Source organism: Chanodichthys erythropterus, chromosome 4 (assembly GCF_024489055.1).
Source record: "Chanodichthys erythropterus isolate Z2021 chromosome 4, ASM2448905v1, whole genome shotgun sequence".
Lineage (NCBI taxonomy): Eukaryota > Metazoa > Chordata > Actinopteri > Cypriniformes > Xenocyprididae > Chanodichthys > Chanodichthys erythropterus.
The window spans coordinates 19,003,101-19,026,625 of record NC_090224.1 but is presented as its reverse complement, the minus strand read 5'-3'; the positions used below and the strand labels follow the sequence as shown (position 1 = coordinate 19,026,625).

Sequence of the window (23,525 nt, the reverse complement as noted above, 5' to 3'; positions counted from 1 at the left end):
TATATATATATATATATATATATATATATATATATAGTTATATCAACATATTACAATATAATATATTACAGTATTATACAATAAAGTGAGTCTGTCTCATATACTACATATCTAAATCTTTAAACCCTAATGAAACCATAATAAAATGGAAGAACCCCAATGATTAGTAATTCATAGGAAAATATGACAGCATATCTTTCTTCAGTAACACATAAAGTTCTGGTTAAAACATGAAGGCAGGAATATCAGAATACAGCTGTGATATGACCACAGATGACCTATTAAATGATCAGACAGATAAAATATTACTTAATACATTATCAAAAAAGGTACCAAGTAAGAGTTCAATGATGTCCATTCAAAAATAAAGAAATGTACCATTTTCTATATACTCTCCACTGTTTTTAATTTCTCTGAAAATAAATCTCTGAAAGTAATCTCTGAAAGTAAATCTCACAAAAACTGTCAGGAAATGTCCGAGTTATATTTTGCATAAAGAAAATGAACTGTGTTTGTGGACCATATACTATATATTTTTATAAAACAATGATTTTGGGGTGAAATATGACCTGGACATTTCAAATTGTGTGAAATGTAACATTATTCCGTTTCATTCATATATTAACAGATGCTTTTCAACACAAAGCTTGTGATCACAAGCAAAACTGAAAAGGTAAAAATTTATATAATTTTAATTTAACAATATACAATAAATCACAAATGACATGAAGACTTTTTTTTTTAAAGAAAGTGCAGTTTTTTCATCTGTTGTGAATCTCATATGTGATTTTCATCTGTTTGCACTGATTTCAGCATGTTCAGTTTTGGTTTTTAGCCTGTGCTTGTTTTGTATTTCTGCATTATGTGCAGCTCATGTGAGCGTCCACATGTGATGTTGTGAGTAGATCCTGCAGCTGTTCAGCGAGAGGTGTTGATAGTGCTTGCTATCTGTCCGTCCACAAGGGGGAGCTGTTCTCTCCAGAAGGTGAACTGGCTGAAGGTGTCACTGCAGGGGAAATCACATGAACTGCTGCGCTTCAGGAGCGGGAAGACATGATCCACCACCTCACCCAGGCGCAAATACCTGCACAGGTAAACCACGGCAGACACTCTCGTTCATATAAAGCATTTAATCACACAGACAGACAGTCAGTAGCAGTGCTAACTGAGGGAGTTACTAATTAAAGCAGCAGCACAGCTGGCTTAACTACATTTATCAGTATGCTGATTTTATAGTCACAGTGTATTGTGTCACAGCTTTACAAACCAGCAAACTGAGGTAACAATCAAACATCTCATCTTAAGCGCTCTCTCTCATATAATGCAATCTGATTCATTTTAGTGAATTGGTTTGTTTGGATGCTTCATTTACTGTAAATGAACCACTTCAAAAGCATTTCACCGATTCATTTCCTGGCACTTAATGTATGCTAGGTTCTCTTTATTTATATTTTCATTAGGGCTGTCAAATGATTAATCGCATACAAAATAAAAGTTTGAATTTGCCTAATACATGTGTGAGTACTGTGTGTAATATGTATATAGAAATACACACAAATGAATGTATATATTTAAGAGAAATATGTTATTTATGTACAAAATATTTTTATTTATATATAATATAAATTATACAAAAAATATAAATAAATAAATATTGTTGTAAATATTTCTCAAATATATGCATGAACGTGTTTGTATTTATATATACATAATAATTACACACAGTACACCCACATATATTAGGCAAACTCAAACTTTTATTTTGTATGCGATTAATCGTTTGACAGCCCTACTTTGCATAATTTCCAACATTTTTGTGGACAGAATTTTATGCTACATTCACGGCTCTGTGCTGTTATGCGTTTATATGGCAACACTACCAATGCCTAAATTAATCTTCAATGGTCATGTGGTACAAGTAGGAGCTCTCAAAATTCCCAGCTTACAAGTTGTGATGTGAACATTTACAAGTTGAAATCTCGTAATTATAATACTCTCCACTGTTTTTAATTTCTCTGAAAATAAAGGAGTAAATCTCACAAAAACTGTCAAGAAATGTCCGAGTTATATTTTGCATAAAGAAAATGAACTGTGTTTTTGGACCATTAACTATTATCTAAATTGTATGTTATTTTTGTAAAATAATGATTTTGGGGTGAAATATGACCTGGACATTTCAAATTGTGTGAAATGTAACATTATTCAGTTTCATTCATATATTAACAGATACTTTTCAACACAAAGCTTGTGATCACAATCAAAACTGAAAAGGTAAAAATATATATAATTTTAATGTAACAATATACAATATAATCACAAATGACATGTGAAGACTTTTTTGAAAGAAAGTGCAGTTTTTTCATCTGTTGTGAATCTCATGTGTGATTTTCATCTGTTTGCAGTGATTTCAGCATGTTCAGTTCAGAATTGGTTTGTTTGGATGCTTCATTTACTGTAAATGAACCACTTCAAAAACATTTCACTGATTCATTTTCTGGCACCGTAATGTATGCTAGGTTCTCTTTATTTCTATTTGCATAATTTCCAACATTTTTGTGGACAGAATTTTATGCTACATTCACGGCATGTCGTAATTACAGTAATTTCATGATGATGACATGTGACGTTTCACTCTGTGCTGTTATGCGTTTATATGGCAACACTACCAATGCCTAAATTAAAAGTTGTAAGTAGATGTGAACGGTTTTTACAAGTTGAAATCTCGTAATTACGACATCATTTACATCGTTTCACCAGCACAGAGTGGAACATTTGGGTTGCGGAAATAATAACTTTTTTAAAAAAACCTATGAAAAAAGATAAAAAATGTTATGTTTACTTACATGTCATGTGACCATTATCAGCATGTCATGTGATCATCATTTGAGAACCATGTATATCCAAATGTGTCATTAAATTGAAATATTTGGGGGTACTTTAAGTAAATATTTTACGTCTAATGGGTTCAGCTGACAAAGACCTCTGGGAACCCCTGTGCTTAATATAAAAAGCTATAACTTCAGCATTCCCTACCCAGTGAGACAGTTTACTACTTTTTGTTAGTAGCTTCCGTTAGTAGGGTTTTTTTGTGTTTGCTTTGCAAAAAAGTAGCTTGTTTTATGAGTAGCTTATAGCTTGAAAAACAATAGTTTTAAAGGAACTGGTCAGCATCATCACGTGTACTCACGATGAGATGTTGGTCTTGGCATGTTCCTGGATCAGTTCTCCTTTAGGATTGACAGTGAAGATTCGGTTTAAGGGAACACCCACCTCCTTATAGGAAAACACATCCTACAGACACACCAAACGAGGATTACAAAACTACTCATCACCTACAGGTGACCTATTAGGTATGCAAACAATTTTGACTCATAAGTTAGCTAATAATTTTGTTTAATAAATAAGCTAATATCTTGCATTCTCATCGTCCCATGTTCACTTACGGTGTCTCTGTTCCCGAACGCTGCGTAGAAGGGCTCTGTGTTTGGGAGGAACAGATTCTTAATATCTGTCAAACACGCTATCTTAAACTTCTCCGGCCTCTTCTCAATCACCTCCCTGAAAAGCATTTTGATCAAAATATGACAGACTTCTAAGCAACTGTTCCCAACGATGTAAATAAAGCAAAAATGATTTTAGTTTTTAGTGTTTTATTTTTAAATGAGTACAGCCTAATGTAAAAGCAACAGAAGTCAATGAGATGTCCTCAGATATATAGTGAATCAAGCAGTGTGTGTGAGTGTGTATAATCACCTGTGCAGTGCTGAAAACAGGCTGCTGGGACTCAGTAAAACGGGTCCCTGTGGTAACATGGTTCCTCTCTCATTGACCCAGTGCAGGTAACCCCGTGTCATGTCAGCCATACCGATTGCCCTCGCGGAGCAATACAAAAACTTATAACCGTTCCTGTAAAACAAACACAAGCATTTTACTCTTCATCCTGATGAGATAGCAGAGAATCAGAGAAAGCAGCTGTGGGCTCTTACTGGCTGACGTTATGATACAGACGTGCGATGCCTTGATGGGTCCAGTCTTTACCCAGTGTGGGCAAAATGTGCCCCAACTTATCTGACCTATGAAAGAAGAACATTAACGTAAAGCGATTTGATATTGTGTAAGATTATGATTATATTTATGATTATGCACCTTGTGATTGTGCCATCGATGTCTGAGATGATGATTTTATCATCCCAGTTCCACAGGTAGATGGTTCCCTCACAGCGGCATGTGCCCTGATACTGAGTCGTCACGCTAAACAATACGTCATTAGGACCGTCCTTTAGCTGCAGACTGACCTACAGCAGGCAAACACACACCCTCACAATCAGTGTGTGCAATTCATCTTCTTCTAAACTGCCCAAATCTCATATGTAGTTCTACTGAATGGTTCATTTGAATGAGTCACTGAATCAAGTTCTGCATGAAATTCCAGGTCTTCTGTTTTATAGCAAAATGCTGCTTTTCATTACTGTTTGGACTCAAATTTAATTGTTTTTTAGTAGTATTTAGTGTGCCATTAAATGGTTAGTTCACTGATACCATGAGTTACTCACCCTTAAGCCATCCTAAGTGTATCTTTTTTCAGATGAACACAATTGGAGTTATGAAATATCCTGGCTTTTCTAAGTATTATTACGGGAGTGAATGGGGCTTGAGATTTTGAAGTCCAAAAAAGTGCATCCGTCCATTATAAAAGTAATCCATACGGCTCCAAGAGGTTAATAAAGGCCTTCTGAAGTGAAGTGATGGGTTTTTTGTAAGGAAAAAATGTCCATATTTAAAACTTTATGAACTAAAATAACTAGCCTCCAGCAGACAGCCTATGCAAATCGGTTTATGCCAAAAGAGTGACCTCTGACCTGATGCATGATGCATTGACGAACACGGAAGCGCAGAGGATAGAGCATAACAAAATGTCATGAATTAGAAGTCTAAAATGAGAATTTTTAAAAAGAAATGTCGGAGGAACAATAACTGCCGGAAGCTAGTTATTTTAGTTTATAAAGTTTTAAATATGGATATTTAACTTTATTAACTCCCTGGAGCCATATGGATTACTTTTATGATGGATGAATCGGGAGCGCCATTCAGTCCCATTATAAATCTTGGAAGAGCCAGGATATTTTATAATATTTTATAATATGTGTTTGTCTGAAAGAAGATTTTTGTTTTCATTTTTCGTTCAAATTTATCTAGATAAGATAATTAATTCATTCTAAACACTCTGTAAATTCTTATTAAATTATACAATTTATAATAAATAAATTTGTTATAACTATAAATCATGTTACAACACTCCCCTCATGATTGTTTGTATGACAATAGACTGGAAGAAATGATTTATAGCTAAAAAAGTGATGGATTACCATCACAATCACAATGTGTGGTTTTTCATGCGTCACCCAAGCAGCACCCATTCACTTGCATTATGGACTCACAGAGATTAATTCATATCCTAAAAAACTTTGTTTGCGTTTATCCGAAGAAAGAAAGTCATATACATCGGGGATGGCATGAGGGTGAGTAAATTATAAGAGAATTTTCATTTTTGGGCGACCTGTCCCTTCAATTAAATTCAATAAACTTACGAGTTGTTCCGAAGAAAGGCGGAGAGTTTTCTGATAGGACACGCCCCCTCCAGCAGGGGCGGGGTCTGTGTGAACAGGTACGGGGGTTTGCTTGGCAGATAAGCGATCTTCATCGCTGGAGGAGGACTCTTCTGTCCGTCTGTAAACAAACACTTGGTTAATCATATGAATAATTACAGACTGCATTATAATTTCAGATGAAATCCATCAGATCTGAACCTGTTCTTGATGGTCTCGTCTCCTGCAGCACAAGCTGAACCGCATGAGACTGAATCCTGCAAACACAAAGAACTTACAATTGAGGACTTCACAGATATAAGCAGAAGTCACAAAACTGTAAGTCCACATCCAGTGCATCATTTAAAAACAAAGCCCTTGATGATGATGTATACATGTTTAAGTACCGGTTTGGTGCTGTTTGTTCTTCCTCGCCATGAAAACCACCATCTTCCTCGGTTTTTGGGCATCTTCTCCTTCATAAGTCTCTCTACCGTGGCCTGTGAGGGACATGCACACAAGCATAATGCTAAACAACTGAAAAACTCTCAAAATAAACTCATGCAGGGAAGAGGATTGATAAAACTAGCGCAACGAACTGAGGAAGTAAAGAAATGAAGGAGGCGACAGAAAACAAACTCCAGCACAGAACATACATGACTGAGCCCAGCAAACTAAAAAACACACACACACACACAGAGGGAAGTGACAAGAGAACAGATGGAAAAACTTGACACAGCATCACTGCGAGTCATCAGTTATATACAATATACCATTCAAAAGTTTGGGATTGGCAAGATTTTTTTATGTTTTTTTCATTTATTTAATCAAAAATACTGTAAAAACATCACATGATCCTTCAGAAATCATTCTAATATGCTGAGTTGCTGCTCAAGAAAAATTTCTTATTATCGACACTGAAAACTTGCTTCATATTTCTGTGGAAAAACAAATTTTTCATGGATTCTTTGATGAAAGTTCAAAATAACTAAATAAAAGTCTTTACTTGATGAATTTAATGTGTCCTTACTGAATCATATTATTAATTTCTTTAAAAAAAATCTTACTGACCCTTAACCTTTGAACAGTAGTGTATACATATTTTATTTTATTTTTTTAATTTACAATATCAGCCAATATTAGATATTTAATAGTCCATGCTTATTTCCCCTATTTTTATTACATGAAAATAACGGACAGCTTATCCGTTTCATCCATAATTTTATATGTGATTAAATCATTTATATAAAAACACCAAAAACACTCATTTACATTACTGAATCAATCGCAGAGTGATACAAGTATTAACTAAATATTTATTTCAATACAAAACAGTCATAAAATGCTGCACAGTGACTTCCGGGAGAACTATTGAGTGACACAAATGAATCAAATAAGCGAATCAGTTTTTGAACAAATTCACTGAAAAAAATTCAATCTGAATTAATTGATTTGCTAAAATTAATCGGACTTCCTAATGTTACTGGAGAAAGAGAGACTCTATATAATCCCCACTACTGATGTGTGTGTGTGTGTGTGTGTGTGTGTGTGTGTGTGTGTGTGTGTGTGTGTGTGTGTGTGTGTGTGTGTGTGTGTGTGTGTGTACCTTAGGCAATGGTTTCTGGAAGGCTTGCATAGCCAGCATGATAGGAGCAGCAGTGCTCCAGTTATAATATCTGCACAGATAAAAATAAATAAATATAGCAGCTGTTATTTCAGTCTAAGAGACAAATGAGACGAGAATCGATTACAGTAATGTGAAACTCACTTAGAGCCGATCTTCACCACCAGATTAGGGTCGTCAATGATAGACGGATTATCAGCAAACTGCTGAAAAGACACAGACTTCTGCTGGAAATGCTCTGAATGAGAGAGAGAGGACAGTAGAATCAATAATGATTCATAAATATGTATTAGTTTGAGTGAATGTGGCCAGACAGATACGCTACTCACGTAGGCAAATGCTGACATGAATGCTTAATGAATGCATTTCAAGCAAGTAGTCCTGTTGTACATAATTAATATGCAGTGCTGATTGTGAACGAGTCTTTGCACCTTTAGTGATCTCTCTGTTTTCTGTGAGGCCTCCACAGAGAGAGATGGCCATAGTGGGCAGGTCGTAACTGTCCACTCCGCTGTCTGCTCCTGAGCTGCACATAGACTGAGGAGACACGGTCACACTGCGGACACCATTCTCACCGAAACGCTCTGAACCACTGACAAAACACAAAAACAAGCAATACAATGTTTAATTGTTTCTATAAGCAATCTTAGTCATTCTAGTATACATATATTTGATAAAGCTGACTCTTATCGTGTTCTGTCACTTTCTCAATCATCATTGCATTATATGTTTTGCACCCCTACAATAAAAACTTTGATCATAAAACTAAGCATCTAAATGTAATCTTACTAAGATAATTGGGAAATACAGTTTAGATGGACATCTGATATTTACTGTATATGCATTTCCATACAGTTATAAAGATCTCACTGAATTACATCACAAGCTATCCAAAGTTCATCTTACTTTTTGGCCATAAAAATATCAGCAACTGCACCAAATTGCATATTTTTTTCTCAGATTGGGCCACTGAATAAAAGGTGTTTTTGTCTCCTCAAGTATGAGCTCCATATTCTAATTTAATCATACTATATGAGCCATAAAATCCTTATGCATCAAATATGATACTAAACAAAGAAAATGACTTTTTTATATTATAATGTTTCGTAAACTATGGAAGCTTATTTCAGCCACTAATCAAAAATAAAAATAAAAAAGGTAATTGCAACTTTTTATCTCACAATTCTAACTTTTTTCTCTCAATTGCGACATTTAAACACGCAATTATGAGTTATAGTCAGAATTGCTTGATATAAAATCAGAATTCTGAGATATAGATCGCAAGTTTTCACGCAATTCTGACTTTACATCTCGCAATTCTGACTTTACATCTCGCAATTCTGACTTTATATCACACAATTCTGACTTTACATCTCGCAATTCTGACTTTACATCTCGCAATTCTGACTTTATATCACGCAATTCTGACTTTATATCACGCAATTCTGACTTTATAATTCGCAACTCTGACTTTATAACTCACAATTCTGACTTTATAACTCACAATTCAGACTTTATAACTCACAATTCTGGCTTTATATCTCGCAATTCTGACTTTATATCTCGCAATTCTGACTTTATATCTCGCAATTCTGGCTTTATATCTCGCAATTCTGACTTTATATCTCGCAATTCTGACTTTATAATTCGCAACTCTGACTTTATAACTCACAATTCTGACTTTATATCTCGGAATTCTGACTTTATATCACACAATTCTGACTTTATATCACACAATTCTGACTTTATATCACACAATTCTGACTTTATATCACACAATTCTGACTTTATATATCGCAATTCTGACTTTATATATCGCAATTCTGACTTTATATCTCGCAATTCTGACTTTATAACTCGCAATTCTGACTTTATAACTCACAATTCTGACTTTATAACTCACAATTCAGACTTTATAACTCGCAATTCTGACTTTATGGGCCCTATAATACACCCGGCGCAATGCGACGCAAGGCGCAGCGCAAGTGTGTTTGCTAGTTTGCGTCCGGCACCGTTCGCGTTTTCCCGTTCAGCGCCACGTCCTTAAATTAGTAAATGCATTTGCGCCAGTTAGTGCGCCCATGGGCGTGCTGGTCTAAAAAAGAGGTGTGTTCAGGCGCATTGCTATTTTAAGAAGCTGAAAATAGACTGCGCCATAGACCAACTCAAACCTGGTCTAAAGTCTAAAGTCAATGGCGCAATATTTTTTTGTTAGAGCGCGTTGGAAGAAACTGCGCCTCTGGGCGCGTCCACAGTGCACGTTGACTTTGCTTATTACACACAGGGATGCGCATCACACAAACATGCCAAATATTAAAAACAAAAGGATTACAGTGTAAAAGAATATCATTGTGTAGGCTACATAAATATAAAAATGTAATGATGAATAGTCATTGCGTGTATTAGAATTAGGCTAACTATTTTCAATTCAGCCTATTACTACTTATAACGGACACAATCACTGCTAATTCATCCCACGCCTTCTTCACCTCGGGAAGCTTTGGTGGATTCCTGCTTGTCCCGTAGATGATCTGCTCGCGCGCTTTAACTTTGCGCACGAGCAGATCGGTTTCTTCGTTTGAAAAGCGTTCAGCTTTTCCGCCGACAAATTCCACCATGTAAATAGCAATCCGCCATGGCGCGAGCGCATCTCGCTCTTAAAGGGAATGGGAGATGACACTCTGATTGGTTTATTGAAGGTTACGCCCATTACTCATTAAAAGAATAGGGACAACCCATTTCAAAAATGCGCCCCGGCGCACGGACCGTTTTTCCATCGTTAAAATAGCAAAAGTGGATTTGGACACGCCCTGAGTGCACCTGCGCCGTGCGCTTTACAATTTGCGTTTAGATTGTTAAAATAGGGCCCAAAATCTCGCAATTCTGACTTTATATCTCGCAATTCTGACTTTATAATTCGCAATTCTGACTTTATAACTCGCAATTCAGACTTTATATCTCGCAATTCAGACTTTATATCTAACAATTCTGACTTTATAACTCGCAATTCAGACTTTATAACTCGCAATTCTGACTTTATATCTCGCAATTCTGACTTTATAACTCGCAATTCAGACTTTATAACTCGCAATTCTGACTTTATAACTCGCAATTCTGACTTTATATCGTGCAATTCTGACTTTATATCACGCAACTCTGACTTTATAACTCGCAATTCAGACTTTATAACTCGCAATTCAGACTTTATAACTCGCAATTCTGACTTTATAACTCGCAATTCAGACTTTATAACTCGCAATTCTGACTTTATATCTTGCAATTCTGACTTTATAACTCGCAATTTTTATAACTCACAATTCTGACTTTATAACTCGCAATTCTGACTTTATATCTTGCAATTCTGACTTTATATCACGCAACTCTGACTTTATAACTCGCAATTCTGACTTTATAACTCGCAATTCAGACTTTATAACTCGCAATTCAGACTTTATAACTCGCAATTCTGACTTTATATCTCGCAATTCAGACTTTATATCTCGCAATTCAGACTTTATAACTCGCAATTCAGACTTTATAACTCGCAATTCAGACTTTATAACTCGCAATTCTGACTTTATAACTCGCAATTCTGACTTTATATCTCGCAATTCTGACTTTATAACTCGCAATTCTGACTTTATAACTCGCAATTCAGACTATATATTTCGCAATTCTGACTTTATAACTCGCAATTCTGACTTTATAACTCGCAATTCAGACTTTATAACTCGCAATTCTGACTTTATAACTCGCAATTCTGACTTTATATCTTGCAATTCTGACTTTATAACTCGCAATTCTGACTTTATAACTCGCAATTCTGACTTTATAACTCGCAATTCTGACTTTATAACTCGCAATTCTGACTTTATAACTCACAATTATGACTTTATAACTCGCAATTCTGACTTTATAACTCACAATTCAGACTTTATAACTCACAATTCAGACTATATATTTCGCAATTCTGACTTTATAACTCGCAATTCTGACTTTATAACTCACAATTCTGACTTTATAACTCGCAATTCTGACTTTATAACTCACAATTCAGACTTTATAACTCACAATTCAGACTATATATTTCGCAATTCTGACTTTATAACTCGCAATTCTGACTTTATAACTCACAATTCTGACTTTATAACTCGCAATTCAGACTTTATAACTCACAATTCAGACTATATATTTCGCAATTCTGACTTTATAACTCGCAATTCTGACTTTATAACTCACAATTCAGACTATATATTTCGCAATTCTGACTTTATAACTCGCAATTCTGACTTTATAACTCACAATTCTGACTTTATAACTCGCAATTCAGACTTTATAACTCGCAATTCAGACTTTATAACTCACAATTCAGACTATATATTTCGCAATTCTGACTTTATAATTCGCAATTCTGACTTTATATCTCGCAATTCTGACTTTATAACTCACAATTCTGACTTTATAACTCACAATTCTGACTTTATAATTCGCAATTCTGACTTTATAACTCACAATTCTGACTTTATAACTCACAATTCAGACTTTATAACTCACAATTCTGACTTTATAACTCACAATTCAGACTTTATAACTCACAATTCTGACTTTATAATTCGCAATTCTGACTTTATAACTCACAATTCTGACTTTATAACTCACAATTCTGACTTTATAACTCACAATTCAGACTTTATAATTCGCAATTCTGACTTTATAACTCACAATTCAGACTTTATTTTTTCTGACTATTATTTCATATGTCAGGCTTTACAGGGTTCATACAGCCTTACAGAGAGGTGAAATTAGGATGACACACCTTTTAGGGAAGTAAAGTGCCGCCACCTCCGGCTCCAAATCTTTTATATCGTCCAAATACACCCCATCAGAACCCAGATGGCGACTTTTCTTATCTGCATGAGAACACACACAACAACATGAATTAAGTAATACACAAAAAAAAAGGCTAAGTGAATTTTTAACCCAAAAAAATTATGCACTAATAACCTTTTCTTTTAGTCTTATTCTGTAGGCGGGGTCCAGTATTTGCTCCTCCCACCTCAACCTCAGACATCACACAAGCTGCTGGTGTCACATCCTGCTTTTCAAACTCGTTCGCTCTGTTTGATTGGCCATTAGCATGTAATGTCCTGTTGCTGTGATGGTTATGGGCGGCAGTCTCAGGGATGACTCTGAAATGTGTGTTGTCAGAGACTGGGATTGACAGTGGGCACGCAGGCAGGACGTTTGGTTTCGCTGACAGAAACGATGGCTGTAAATAAATTTTTATTATGTGGTAAGTATGAGTTTAATAGATGAGGGGTCTTTCAAATCACATTGATGTTATAGTTGCTGTTAGTTGGGTTAATGTGTCAGTGAGTTGGTTTTTAGGATAATTCTGACCTTGGCAGCTTGTGGTAACTCCCCCCAGGACCACAACATGGTCGAATCCTCCTGCTGATCTTTACAAAGTAGTTCAGAGTCACTCTTAGGGGTGCAGGGACGAGACACATTTGGACTGGAGAGAAAAAGAGAGGACATAATCAAACATATTCCTGCACAAACTAGATTTTTACATACATTTTATATGCAAAACTCATCAATACTATGCAAATATGCAGTGAATAATGGTGCGTGTGAGCGAGTCACTGTGTTTGGTCTCTACCTTTTATATTTATTAACTATTATAAGTGTCTTACCTGACACTTTTAATCCATTTAATGCATCCTTGCTAAAAAAAATCTTACACACCCCAAACTTTTGAATGTTTATAGTCCTTATATTTTATATATGGATGCCTGAAAGGTCAGTTTTTTAATTTTATAGATTTTTAAATGTATTCTTTAGTCTGTCAATGTTATATATTTTTAATAACACTAATAATTTACTTTAATAACACTGTTAAATGTGATCTTTAACAAATCTCATACTGTATATTATAATGTTGTGATGCCTAAATTAAAACTCAATTTTAGTATGTGTGTTTGGGCTCTACCTGTGAACAGGACTCCACTCTCCATCTGAGCAAGCGTAAATTGTGTTTTGCTTGTTTCCAGTGGATGAACCTCCATTCGGCAGGTCTCTACACACAAAGAAACAAACATAAGGTACCTGTGTTTGGCAAAATATTTAAAAATATATATATATACACAACTATTTTAGTTTGATATTTATGTATTTGGTCTAAAAAGGCTTAAAAGGATCAGCCGACCTGTTCTGATCGTGCTGCTCGCTGTCATTGATGTCGATGTTGAACAGTTCCTCCTCTGAGAACTCCACGCTCTCCTCCCTCTTCACATCCTCCAATCTGTACTTCCTTCTCCTCTTCCTCCTCTTCTTCATCATTCCATTCTCAGTGCAGGAGCCCATCAGAAAACCTCCGTCGGACGGAATGGGAGATGTGGCCAGGTAAGATGGAATCACTTCCTGTAGGGAATCATTAGAAAAGAAAGTTAATCTGAGAATTGATCAAACAAGTGTGTTCTGTATTGTTTTGGCTCTGAATGAGGTGACATAATATTATTGTGTATATGTAAAGTGCAGTGTAATAATCTGAAGTATTAGAACAAATCAAATGAAAAGATGAAAATAAGACTGGGCATAAAAACAGGATGTTCTCTCTGCTGATCTCAGAGAACCACAAAGTCAGATTCTCAAAAACAAAAGTCTCACATTCACAGTGGTTTTACCGCACTTCCTATATTTTCTTCCTTTATTTCTTTCAATATGATCCCATTCAGAACACTAATCTATTCCACAATACTATTGTTCCAAAATGCTCTTCTATTCTACCATAAAGCTTTGTTCTAAAATCATTGTACTGTTCTAAAATGCTGTACTGTTACTTTTTAGAATCTTACTTCTAAAGTATTCTAAATTCTAAAAGTGTACTGTTCTGTGCTAGAATCACTGCTCTGATCTGCTCCAGAATGCAGCTCAGTTCTAGAAAGCTGGATTAAAGGGTTAGTTCATCCAAAAGAGTCTCTCCATCAGTGTCGACTCCGGTTTGAACAATGTAAGGCTGAACACCGTTACTGAAAATCCTCATTTTGACTGCGTGAGATTCTCCAGCTTTGTTGTTGTTGAGCTGTTAAAGCTCCGCCCTCTTCTGGAAAGGGGGCTGGGAGCAGCAGCTCATTTGCATTTAAAGGGACACACAAAAACGGCGTGTTTTTGCTCACACCCAAATAGAGGCAAATTTGACAAGCTGTAATAAATGATCTGTGGGGGATTTTGAGCTGAAACTTCACAGACACATTCTGGAGACACCAGAGACTTATATTACACCTTGTAAAAAGGGCATTATAGGTCCACTTTAAGATCACAGCTTGGTCACATTAGGCTTTGAGCATGCAAACTCAAGCATACTTATCTCTACTGATCAAATATCTATGCTGTATGTGAATTCACTTTAGAAATGAAACAAGCATGAATATTGGTCGCAATGTTTTCATGTTTCTCTGTTGTTTGTTCTGCACCTGATCGTCTTCTGTCTCCTTGACAAAAAACGCTTCTCCGTTCTCGCCTAACTTCATGTGCAAATTCACAGGTTCCCCATTGATCTCAATGTCCACCTGATTGACAGAAGATAAGTCGAGACATTATGGACCAACCAGATATCATAGGGAGGTCAGACAACATGTCATTGTTATCTCAAATGTATCCTGGTACCACTCACCACTTTCTCCCGTGATCTCAGGACACCCATCTTTCCGAAGCGTACGTGAAATGGAGAGCAGATTAGAGCTCCATCCGGCTGTCGGACAACGATAACATCAATGCAGCCGGACAGCGTGGCGGGATTCAGACCTCTGTAGAGTTCCTTCACCTGCACGAACACCTGCCCTGCTAACTGACCCACGTAATTCATGGTCTGAGTCTACATGAAGAAAGGAGGAGAAATGTCATTAATGGAACCTGTACAAGTATGGTCAGTATGAACTCTATGCAACACATTCTTTGAAGTGTGCAATTTTCTTATATTAAAATACTTTCAGAATTACACCGACGAAGAGACCAGAATATCATAGACATTTGAAGGTGGACGTTTTTGACGTGAAGATCAAACTCATCTGCCTGTAGCTTTCTATGAAGGCCTTGATTAGCTTGTTTGGGTGTTTGTTTAGGGTTGAAGCTAAAGTGGATCTCGAGGTCCAGTGTCTCCAGTCCTGCTCTATATGATTTACATTTATATGATATACATTTAATGACACATTTGTATAATAAAAAGGAAGAATTATAGTTAACAGCCTCTTTATTGGTCTCATTTGTATAATAAAAAGGAAGAATTGTAGTTAATATCCTCTTTATTGGTCTCATTTGTATAATAAAAAGGAAGAATTGTAGTTTATAGCCTCTTATTGGTCTGACTAACCAAGCTCTCTACATAAAACAAACAAAACAAGCCCTAATTGAATAAAAAATAACACCTATTATAAATACACGTTATATTTAATGGTATTAGACGATTTGTTAATTGCATTTAATATATAATACCTTCAATAAAACTTTTGAAATTGGTTTGGGCTGAGTTTTTGCTGCATTTACACTGTTCTGAACATCAAGGGGCACCAGTGTGCGGCATTTCAAGCAGTTCAAAACCGAGAATTATTTTGCAAAGCAATTGGTTCAACTGATTCAAAGTTTCGAAAAGCTTTATTTCTACCATCACAAGGCACTGCAACACTCTAGCATTGTGGCAGCAACATTTGCACAGGCATTACTCTCATTTCCATCAGGTTTTTTTTCCAATTAAGTTTTTGTGCCACTATTGGTTTACACACTTCAATTTTAAATATTGTAATATATTAAAAAGGAGGTATATTATAGTATATAATGGACAGGAAGAGCTAAATAAACATAGTGTTGCATCTAAACCAACAACATGTTTGTTAGATCCAGTACTCACTAAATTCATAGAGTTGTTACCTGTAGCAGAAAAAACACTTCTCAATATTACTAACTCGTTTCTATCTCTCTTTATCTCATCTCTATCTTCAAGCTGGCTGTTATTAAGCCTCTCATTAAGAAACCACAAATGAACTGGCAAATTACAGACCCATTTCAAATCTTTATTTTTGTCTAATGTTAGAAAAATATACTAGAATCTAAAATACTAGAAAAACTTGCGTCTGCTCAATTGTGCTCCTTGTGAAAAAAAAATGATATCTATGAAAAATTCCAGTCAGGATTCAGGCCCCATCATAGCACAGAAACTGTGTCCCTTAAAATTACAAATGACTTACTTCTAGCTTCTGACTAAAGCTGCATCTCAAGTTTTACTTGATCTTAGTGCTGTTTTCAACACTATAGATCATGACATACTCCTAGAACGATTACAAAATTACACTGGTATTCATGGGCAGGCATTATGGTGGTTTAAATCATACCTATCTGACCGTTACCGTTTTGTTTATTTCAACAGGGAGGGTCAGTAAAATTTTGGAGTGCCACAAGGGTCTGTTTTAGGCCCTCTGCTATTTTCAATATACATGCTGCGCCTTGGTAATATTACACAGTTTAAATCTGCTTCATCTTCTACAGTTAACTGAGTTATCAGAACAGATGATTCTGGAAATAGGTCAGAGGACAGAGAGAGTAATGTTTGTGATTCAGGACACATCTCTTTAGCCAAGCATTCACATAATGCATCTAGAGATTACTCAAGCTCCAGTTTGGATCCAGCCTCTTACGATGATTTCAGATTACACAACAAGAGATGAAGTCAAACCCTGCGAGGACTTCAGATGACGGCAACTCTGAATCAACACACAACTGACAAATTTTCTATATATATTGTAATCATTATGATCACAACTTGCTTTAATGAGCTCATTGGTTATTATCTAAGGAACTGTACTTGGACATTACTTCACTGTAAACCCTAATGCTCAAAATACTTAATTGGTTTGAGTAGGACAAACTTAAACAAATTAGTTTACTTAAATTAACTGTTATGAGTATTTAAAAATTCTTTTTCTTCTGAGTTCATATTTCAAGTAAACTGAACTGAATCATTGTTTTGAGTTGTACGAACTAATTTCTTTTCATTTATACTAACTTAAGTTTAACTGAACCTGGGCTGGGATTTCTATTTACCAGCATGCTTTGCCCATGGCACTCAAAAGGGAGAGTAAATGCTAAAATTAAGTGTTATATAATGTATTAGGGTTTATAGTGTTGGACACAGTCACCTCTGATAACAGATTACTTTAAATTGTAATGCAGAAACATGCATTTTCAGTAAATGTACAAATAAATGTGAAATGTGATAAGTTCACAAGTTTAATTTCTCTGTACTTCCCCTCGATTTGCCAATCAAACAAAGTGACCTTTGACACAAACACGTCTTTTTGGAAAAATGCAATCCAGTTGTTTTTCACTCTGGTCAATCTGATACCCTCACAAGCAGAAATGAATTATTGATTTTCTGCCAGAATCTCTGGTGAAGCTCTTGTGAGTTTATCACTGTTCCAGCAGGAATTCTATCACCAGTTACACACACATGCTTTTATCAAAGATTTTCAGGACAATATGAATCACAAACGTCAATGACCATAACATACACACTTGCAGACACTAATAAAAAACATCTGTCTTTCAAACGGCACAGGATCAGATGGCAGGATCAGATACACAGTCTCAATGCGCTAATGTGAGATTATCGCTTCTGTACTTCTGGTGTCATATTCCTCCATAACTGAATAATGTCAGCCCCAGACATTCCCAGCTGAGTTAACAGAACAAATGATTCCAGAAATAAACCGAGGAGAAAATGACCTTAAGGGATTAGTTCACTTTCAAAAAAAATTTCCTTATAATTTACTCATCCAAGATGTTCATGTCTTTCTTTCTTCAGTCGAAAAGAAATGAAGGTTTTTGATGAAAACATTCCAGGATTATTCTCCTTATAGTGGACTTCAATGGACTCCAAACGGTTGAAGGTCAAAATGTCAGTTTCAGTGCAGCTTCAAAGCGTTCTACACGATCCCACGCCTTCCCTATTCAACTTACGGAACGAACACAGCGCCAGTTCTGTTTTTTTTTCGTAAGTAGAATAGGGAATGCGTAGGTGATCATTTGTTTATATAAAGCATACACAGTTGTATTTTTTTCTGAAAATGACCGATCATTTCTCTAGATAAGACTCTTATTCCTCATCTGGGATCGTTTAAAGCTCTTTGAAGCTGTAATGAAACTGTAATTTGAACTTCAACCGTTTGGTGCCCATTGAAGTCCACTATAAGGAGAATAATCCTGGAATGTTTTCATCAAAAACCTTCATTTCTTTTCGACTGAAGAAAGAAGGACATAAACACCTTGGATGACATGGGGGTGAGTAAATTATCAGGAAAATTTTATTTGAAAGTGAACTAATCCTTTAAAGCCATCAGTTTCTCACTGAAGCTATAAGTGGAGTCAATGCGGACGTGAACCATTTAGGCTGAGAATTAGTCACATCACTCAAAATTATTATTGTTTTGTTTATATATACTAATACAATATATACTAAGTCTTAAAATGTTATACAGTAGATTGTTATCATATCTTGCAGCAGATATGAGCCATCAATACATAATAACTGTGATAAAATAACAGAAAATAGGGAAATAATGACTCATCAACACTGTCAGTTATGTAATCAGGGTGAATATGAAAACAATGTTTACAAACATCACTTAAGAATGTCAACACCACAATTTTTATTTTCATAAAACATCCCAAAACATCAATAACTTGCTGTATGGTGACATTATCATCAATAAACAGAATGAATTAGATGACAGTAATGTATAAAGTCTCTCTCACCTCCAGTTCAGCTCATCATGTTTTCAGAAGAGTGAAGGACAAACACAGAAACACTCATATTCTCTCTGTCATATTTATATTCATCACTGTGATAGAGGACCGATGTGAGTGACGTCACGTAGACTGAAGAAAAAAAATCCTGCTGAGAAAAGACGCCGATCAGCCAATCGGTGAAAATGACTTCTTTCTTTCTTCTCGTCAGGTTACTTTCGTGTTCATTCACGCTTGGAGGTCGCCTGTCATGTTTAACATGACACTAAACCGGAATATTTTTAATCATCCGGCTGGAAGAAAATGAAAGAGAGCCGATAAGTTGTGGGCGGGGCGCTGATAGTTTGTTTTATTTTGGGTACCGCTTTGAATGACAGCTGTGAGGTGATCCTCCTGCCCAATCAGCGCGCAGCATTCATGACACACAGTGGCTGCTGTGAGGTGATTATATTAACCAATCAGCTCGCGGCTCTCTTCTCTCTGAGTCGCTTGTGTAAGGTGATCTACCTGTCCAATCAGTGAGCGGCTTTCACTGACATGCGATGTCTGCTGTTTTTAGCACTTTTCACGTCGACATAAATGCGAGTTAAAATAAACTTATCAACTAAAATGTGTACTTTCTACAATGATGAAAAGGGGTTAAAAAAAAGAAAATTAGGTGGGGCTTGTAAAATATGCATTTAGCATTTAAAGACATTTGTAGCTGTATTTTGTGAAAACATAACCTAATAGGCATATATATTTTTTAATATTTGTATTTTGCTATATAGGCAAATTATATATTCATAAAAATATCCAACTAAAAAATTAAATATCTGTCAAATGTTTGGAGCTTAAAGACTTTTGAACTCTTTATTATCCAGTAAACACATTTCTAGAATAAATAAATAAACGGGATTTAGTCAGACAGGCCAGATATGTGATAATATGATTAACAGAAAATCAAACAAGCCTTCTAACCTCCCAACTTTTGTTGTCTAAACAAATACAAGAGCATATAGGATGAATTAAGGGTGATTGGGACAGTTTTTGAATTTCCGCCTTGTGCAAATTAACATCAGCTACATTTCTGTAATACTGAAGATGTTAAAGGGTTAGTTCACCCAAAAATGAAAATAATGTCATTTATTACTCACCCTCATGCCGTTCCACACCCTTAAGACCTTCGTTAATCTTCAGAACACAAATTAAGATATTTTTGATGAAATCCGATGGCTCGGTGACGCCTCCATAGGGAGCAATGACATTTCCTCTCTCAAGATCCATTAATGTACTAAAAACATATTTAAATCAGCAGTGTTTTGAAATCGGCCATCACTATATAAGTCATTATTTTGTTTTTTTGGCGCACCAAAAATATTCTCGTCGCTTTATAATATTAATATTGAGCCACTGAACTCACATGAACTGATTTAAATATGTTTTTAGTAACTTTATGGATCTTGAGAGAGGAAATGTCATTGCTGGCCTCATGGAGGCCTCACGGAGCCATCGGATTTCAACAAAAATATCTTAATTTGTGTTCTGAAGATTAATGAAGGTCTTACGGGTGTGGAACGGCATGAGGGTGAGTAATAAATGACAGAATTTTCTTTTTTGGGTGAACTAACCCTTTAACTATCCATTTGAGGAGGAAAAAATATTATAACGAAATGATGTGTGACATACACTTTTCTGTAAACTGAGCAAAACATTTTTTGGGAGGTAATGTTTGGGTGATTGGGACAGCACATCTTACCATTGATTTAGGGTAGTGTAAGCATACTGTATTGCACATGTATGATATAATTTTATATGCAATATTTCCTTTTCTGTTCATCATCATTAAGAGTCCATGTTTATGTTTGTTCAACTTTATTTCTCAGTTCATAAATCCATCCACAAAAGAAGGCTAAAAGTCATTGAAAATATTTAAAAATCAAGTAAACAAGTAAAAAAAATGCTATAGGTTCAAAATTCATACAAAAAAGAGTAAACAGAGTAAAAAGTAACATTTGGATGTTGGGTGGGCCCATCACCAATTAACTGGTTGACAAACACATTTAACTTGCACAAACCTTTTATTACTGCAACATATAATTATTACTGCAATCAGTAAAAAAATAAAAAATAAAATAAAAAGAGTTTAACTATAATGTTTCTATTTTCAGAATTTGGTTGTTTTACTTTAGTAAAATCTAGCTAGTTCATGAATATTTTAGTGGTTGATTAGGGCTTGCACATGGTTGGGAACACTGATTTAGAGCATATACAATGGTTCTCTATTGCAAGGCTAATCATTTTCTTAATTAGCAAAGCATTTAAGCACTGTCCCAATCACCCAAAATTATACTGTCCCATCCACCCAAATTGTGACAAAATAAAAACAACCTAATTCTGAAAATAGAAACATGATATTAACATTTTTTTTACTGATTTTGTAGCAGTAGAGCATCATATTCATGTTTCTATTAAAAGTTTGTACAATATAGTAGCTGTTCAATTTTAGGACCGTATTATTAAAACTACCAAAAGCTAATGTCATTTTCCTCAGTTCATGCATTTCACGGTCAACTTCCCGTTTGATGCATGCCCCGCCCACCTACATGATGTTAGACATCCATTTTAATTATGTGCTCTCACAGCTATGGGCTCAGCAAAAAAAAAGTTTTATTTTCACTCATCAGCTGAGAAAATAAATTCTAAACTGTCCCATTTGACCTTATGTCCCAATCACCCTTAATTCAACTGTATGTTACAAGGTCAAACCGTTTCTAAACTTTATACAGCCAATGAAGAGGTCTAGCTGTATTCATGCATGTGTGTGGAAAGACTATAAAAGTACCATTTATGCTAGACCACATTGAGATTTGCATGTAACAGACTCTTTCAGTTCTGTGATCATGCGTTGAGAGGAAGAGCAAACAGACTGACAGACAAAAAGGAAACAGGAGATTGGTTTTGAGGTTTTGAGTCACGTTCATGTGTTATTTCTCTACTAACCCCACTGTCTGATGGGTAAAACAGCCCAGTTGAGTTGGGTTTTAAGTCTTTTCAATCTGTCTGCTTTGATACTTTCCTTATAGTTCAGTGGGACTCAGCTGGTTTTCATTTAGTATTTATACTCAAGTCAACAACTACCAAATTGTGTAAAAAAAGGGAAGATCTGTTGACAGAAATGCAATGTTTTCAGTTGTATATAAAGACCTTACATAATGAACCATATGTTTTTAATACCTTACAATGAGCCATTTCTATCTACATACACCACGGGTCCACTTAAATGAAAGTCACTATTTTGTGCCAGCATGTTTCTACAGTAGCCCTAAACGGACAAACACACAGAGTGCGATTGCTTGACTGGCTACTCTCTTGCCCTGTCCAAATACCCACACTTGCGATCTTGGCCACTTGAGAGCTCATGCATGTGACAGGAAGTAAGTGCGCAAGACTGTCCCATCCCATGTCTTAAAAATGTGCCCTTAATACACACTAAACCCACACTATCAAAAGCGGTATTCGAGGCTAAGTGTTGCACATTTTATTGCTGCAAATATGGGTAGGGTGTATTTTGTACAACATTTGCAACTGCTTTTAATCACTTAATTAGATACACCACAATTAAGATTGTGTCTTCTGTTACATAGTGACTACTGAACAGACATTTATACGTTTATTTTAAAATGCAAAGTATTGAAAATAAAAAATCTCTGTAAACTTGCATTTTTTTGCGTGAGTCCCAATCAAACGTTCTATACACACTTGCGGTCTTCACGCCTATTTGAATTCTTGGGCCAAATACAGGAAATACGTCATGTAAGTAGACAAGTGGTCAAGTGCAAAGACAGCAAGTGTGGGTATTTGGACAGGGCAATAGTCTCAGACGACGACATTTATGCCCTGTGTTGGCCACCGTAGCTTCTCTATATTGCAAGTCGCAACCTCACCGATAGATGCCGTTAAAATGTACACACTGCACCTTTAAAACACCTTGAAGTGCATATAGGGCCAACAACATGCAACTTGCTTTATGTATGCAGGAAAAGGAAAAATTACAATTTTGTAAATGCATCAACAACAGCAGTTATGGCTTATTACATTCTTGTAATCAGATCATTTTCGAATCCAATCAAACGTCTAAACTGCCAATCACTTCATAGAGATATTAATCAATGTGATTCTCATTACGTAATGCCAACACCGACTACCTAACTTTTTTATAAATGTCAAATCATTAATATGCCAGTGAAGAGTTTGGACAAACCTGATGTTAATATATATTTTGTTCCGAATCCTATGCATTATTTACTTATTTTCACAAAACCTTCAATCATTTTTTTATGCAAAATATCAAGTGTGTATGTATATATATATATATATATATATATATATATATATATATATATATATATATATATATATATATATATATATATATATATATATATATATATATATATATATATATATATATATATATATATATATATATATATATATATATATATATATATATATATAAATAAATAATTGCATTAATA

The 23,525-nt window shown here is 35.4% G+C and overlaps 1 protein-coding gene across 4 annotated transcripts; it reads right to left on the bottom strand.

Annotated features, from left to right (window-relative positions):
• Window positions 1-95: 95 nt before the first annotated feature.
• On the bottom strand, window positions 96-19,283 carry lpin1b (lipin 1b). Of its 4 annotated transcripts, none has more exons than XM_067384392.1 (20): window positions 19,015-19,283; window positions 14,885-15,085; window positions 14,685-14,780; window positions 13,418-13,632; window positions 13,202-13,288; window positions 12,610-12,724; window positions 12,214-12,478; window positions 12,026-12,119; window positions 7,539-7,801; window positions 7,354-7,447; window positions 7,192-7,261; window positions 5,993-6,085; window positions 5,808-5,863; window positions 5,589-5,727; window positions 4,147-4,295; window positions 3,987-4,073; window positions 3,754-3,906; window positions 3,444-3,558; window positions 3,188-3,291; window positions 96-1,084 (listed from the first exon to the last, which is right to left on the bottom strand). In XM_067384392.1, the coding sequence occupies exons 2-20, from the start codon at window positions 15,074-15,076 to the stop codon at window positions 919-921; spliced, it is 2,553 nt and encodes an 850-aa protein (XP_067240493.1). In that variant the 5' UTR covers window positions 15,077-15,085; window positions 19,015-19,283; the 3' UTR covers window positions 96-918. The 4 variants fall into 4 exon arrangements, with proteins under 4 accessions (XP_067240493.1, XP_067240496.1, XP_067240495.1 ...); XM_067384395.1 differs by having other exon boundaries at window positions 7,641-7,801; XM_067384394.1 differs by lacking the exon at window positions 14,685-14,780.
• Between the last annotated feature and the right edge of the window lie 4,242 nt (window positions 19,284-23,525).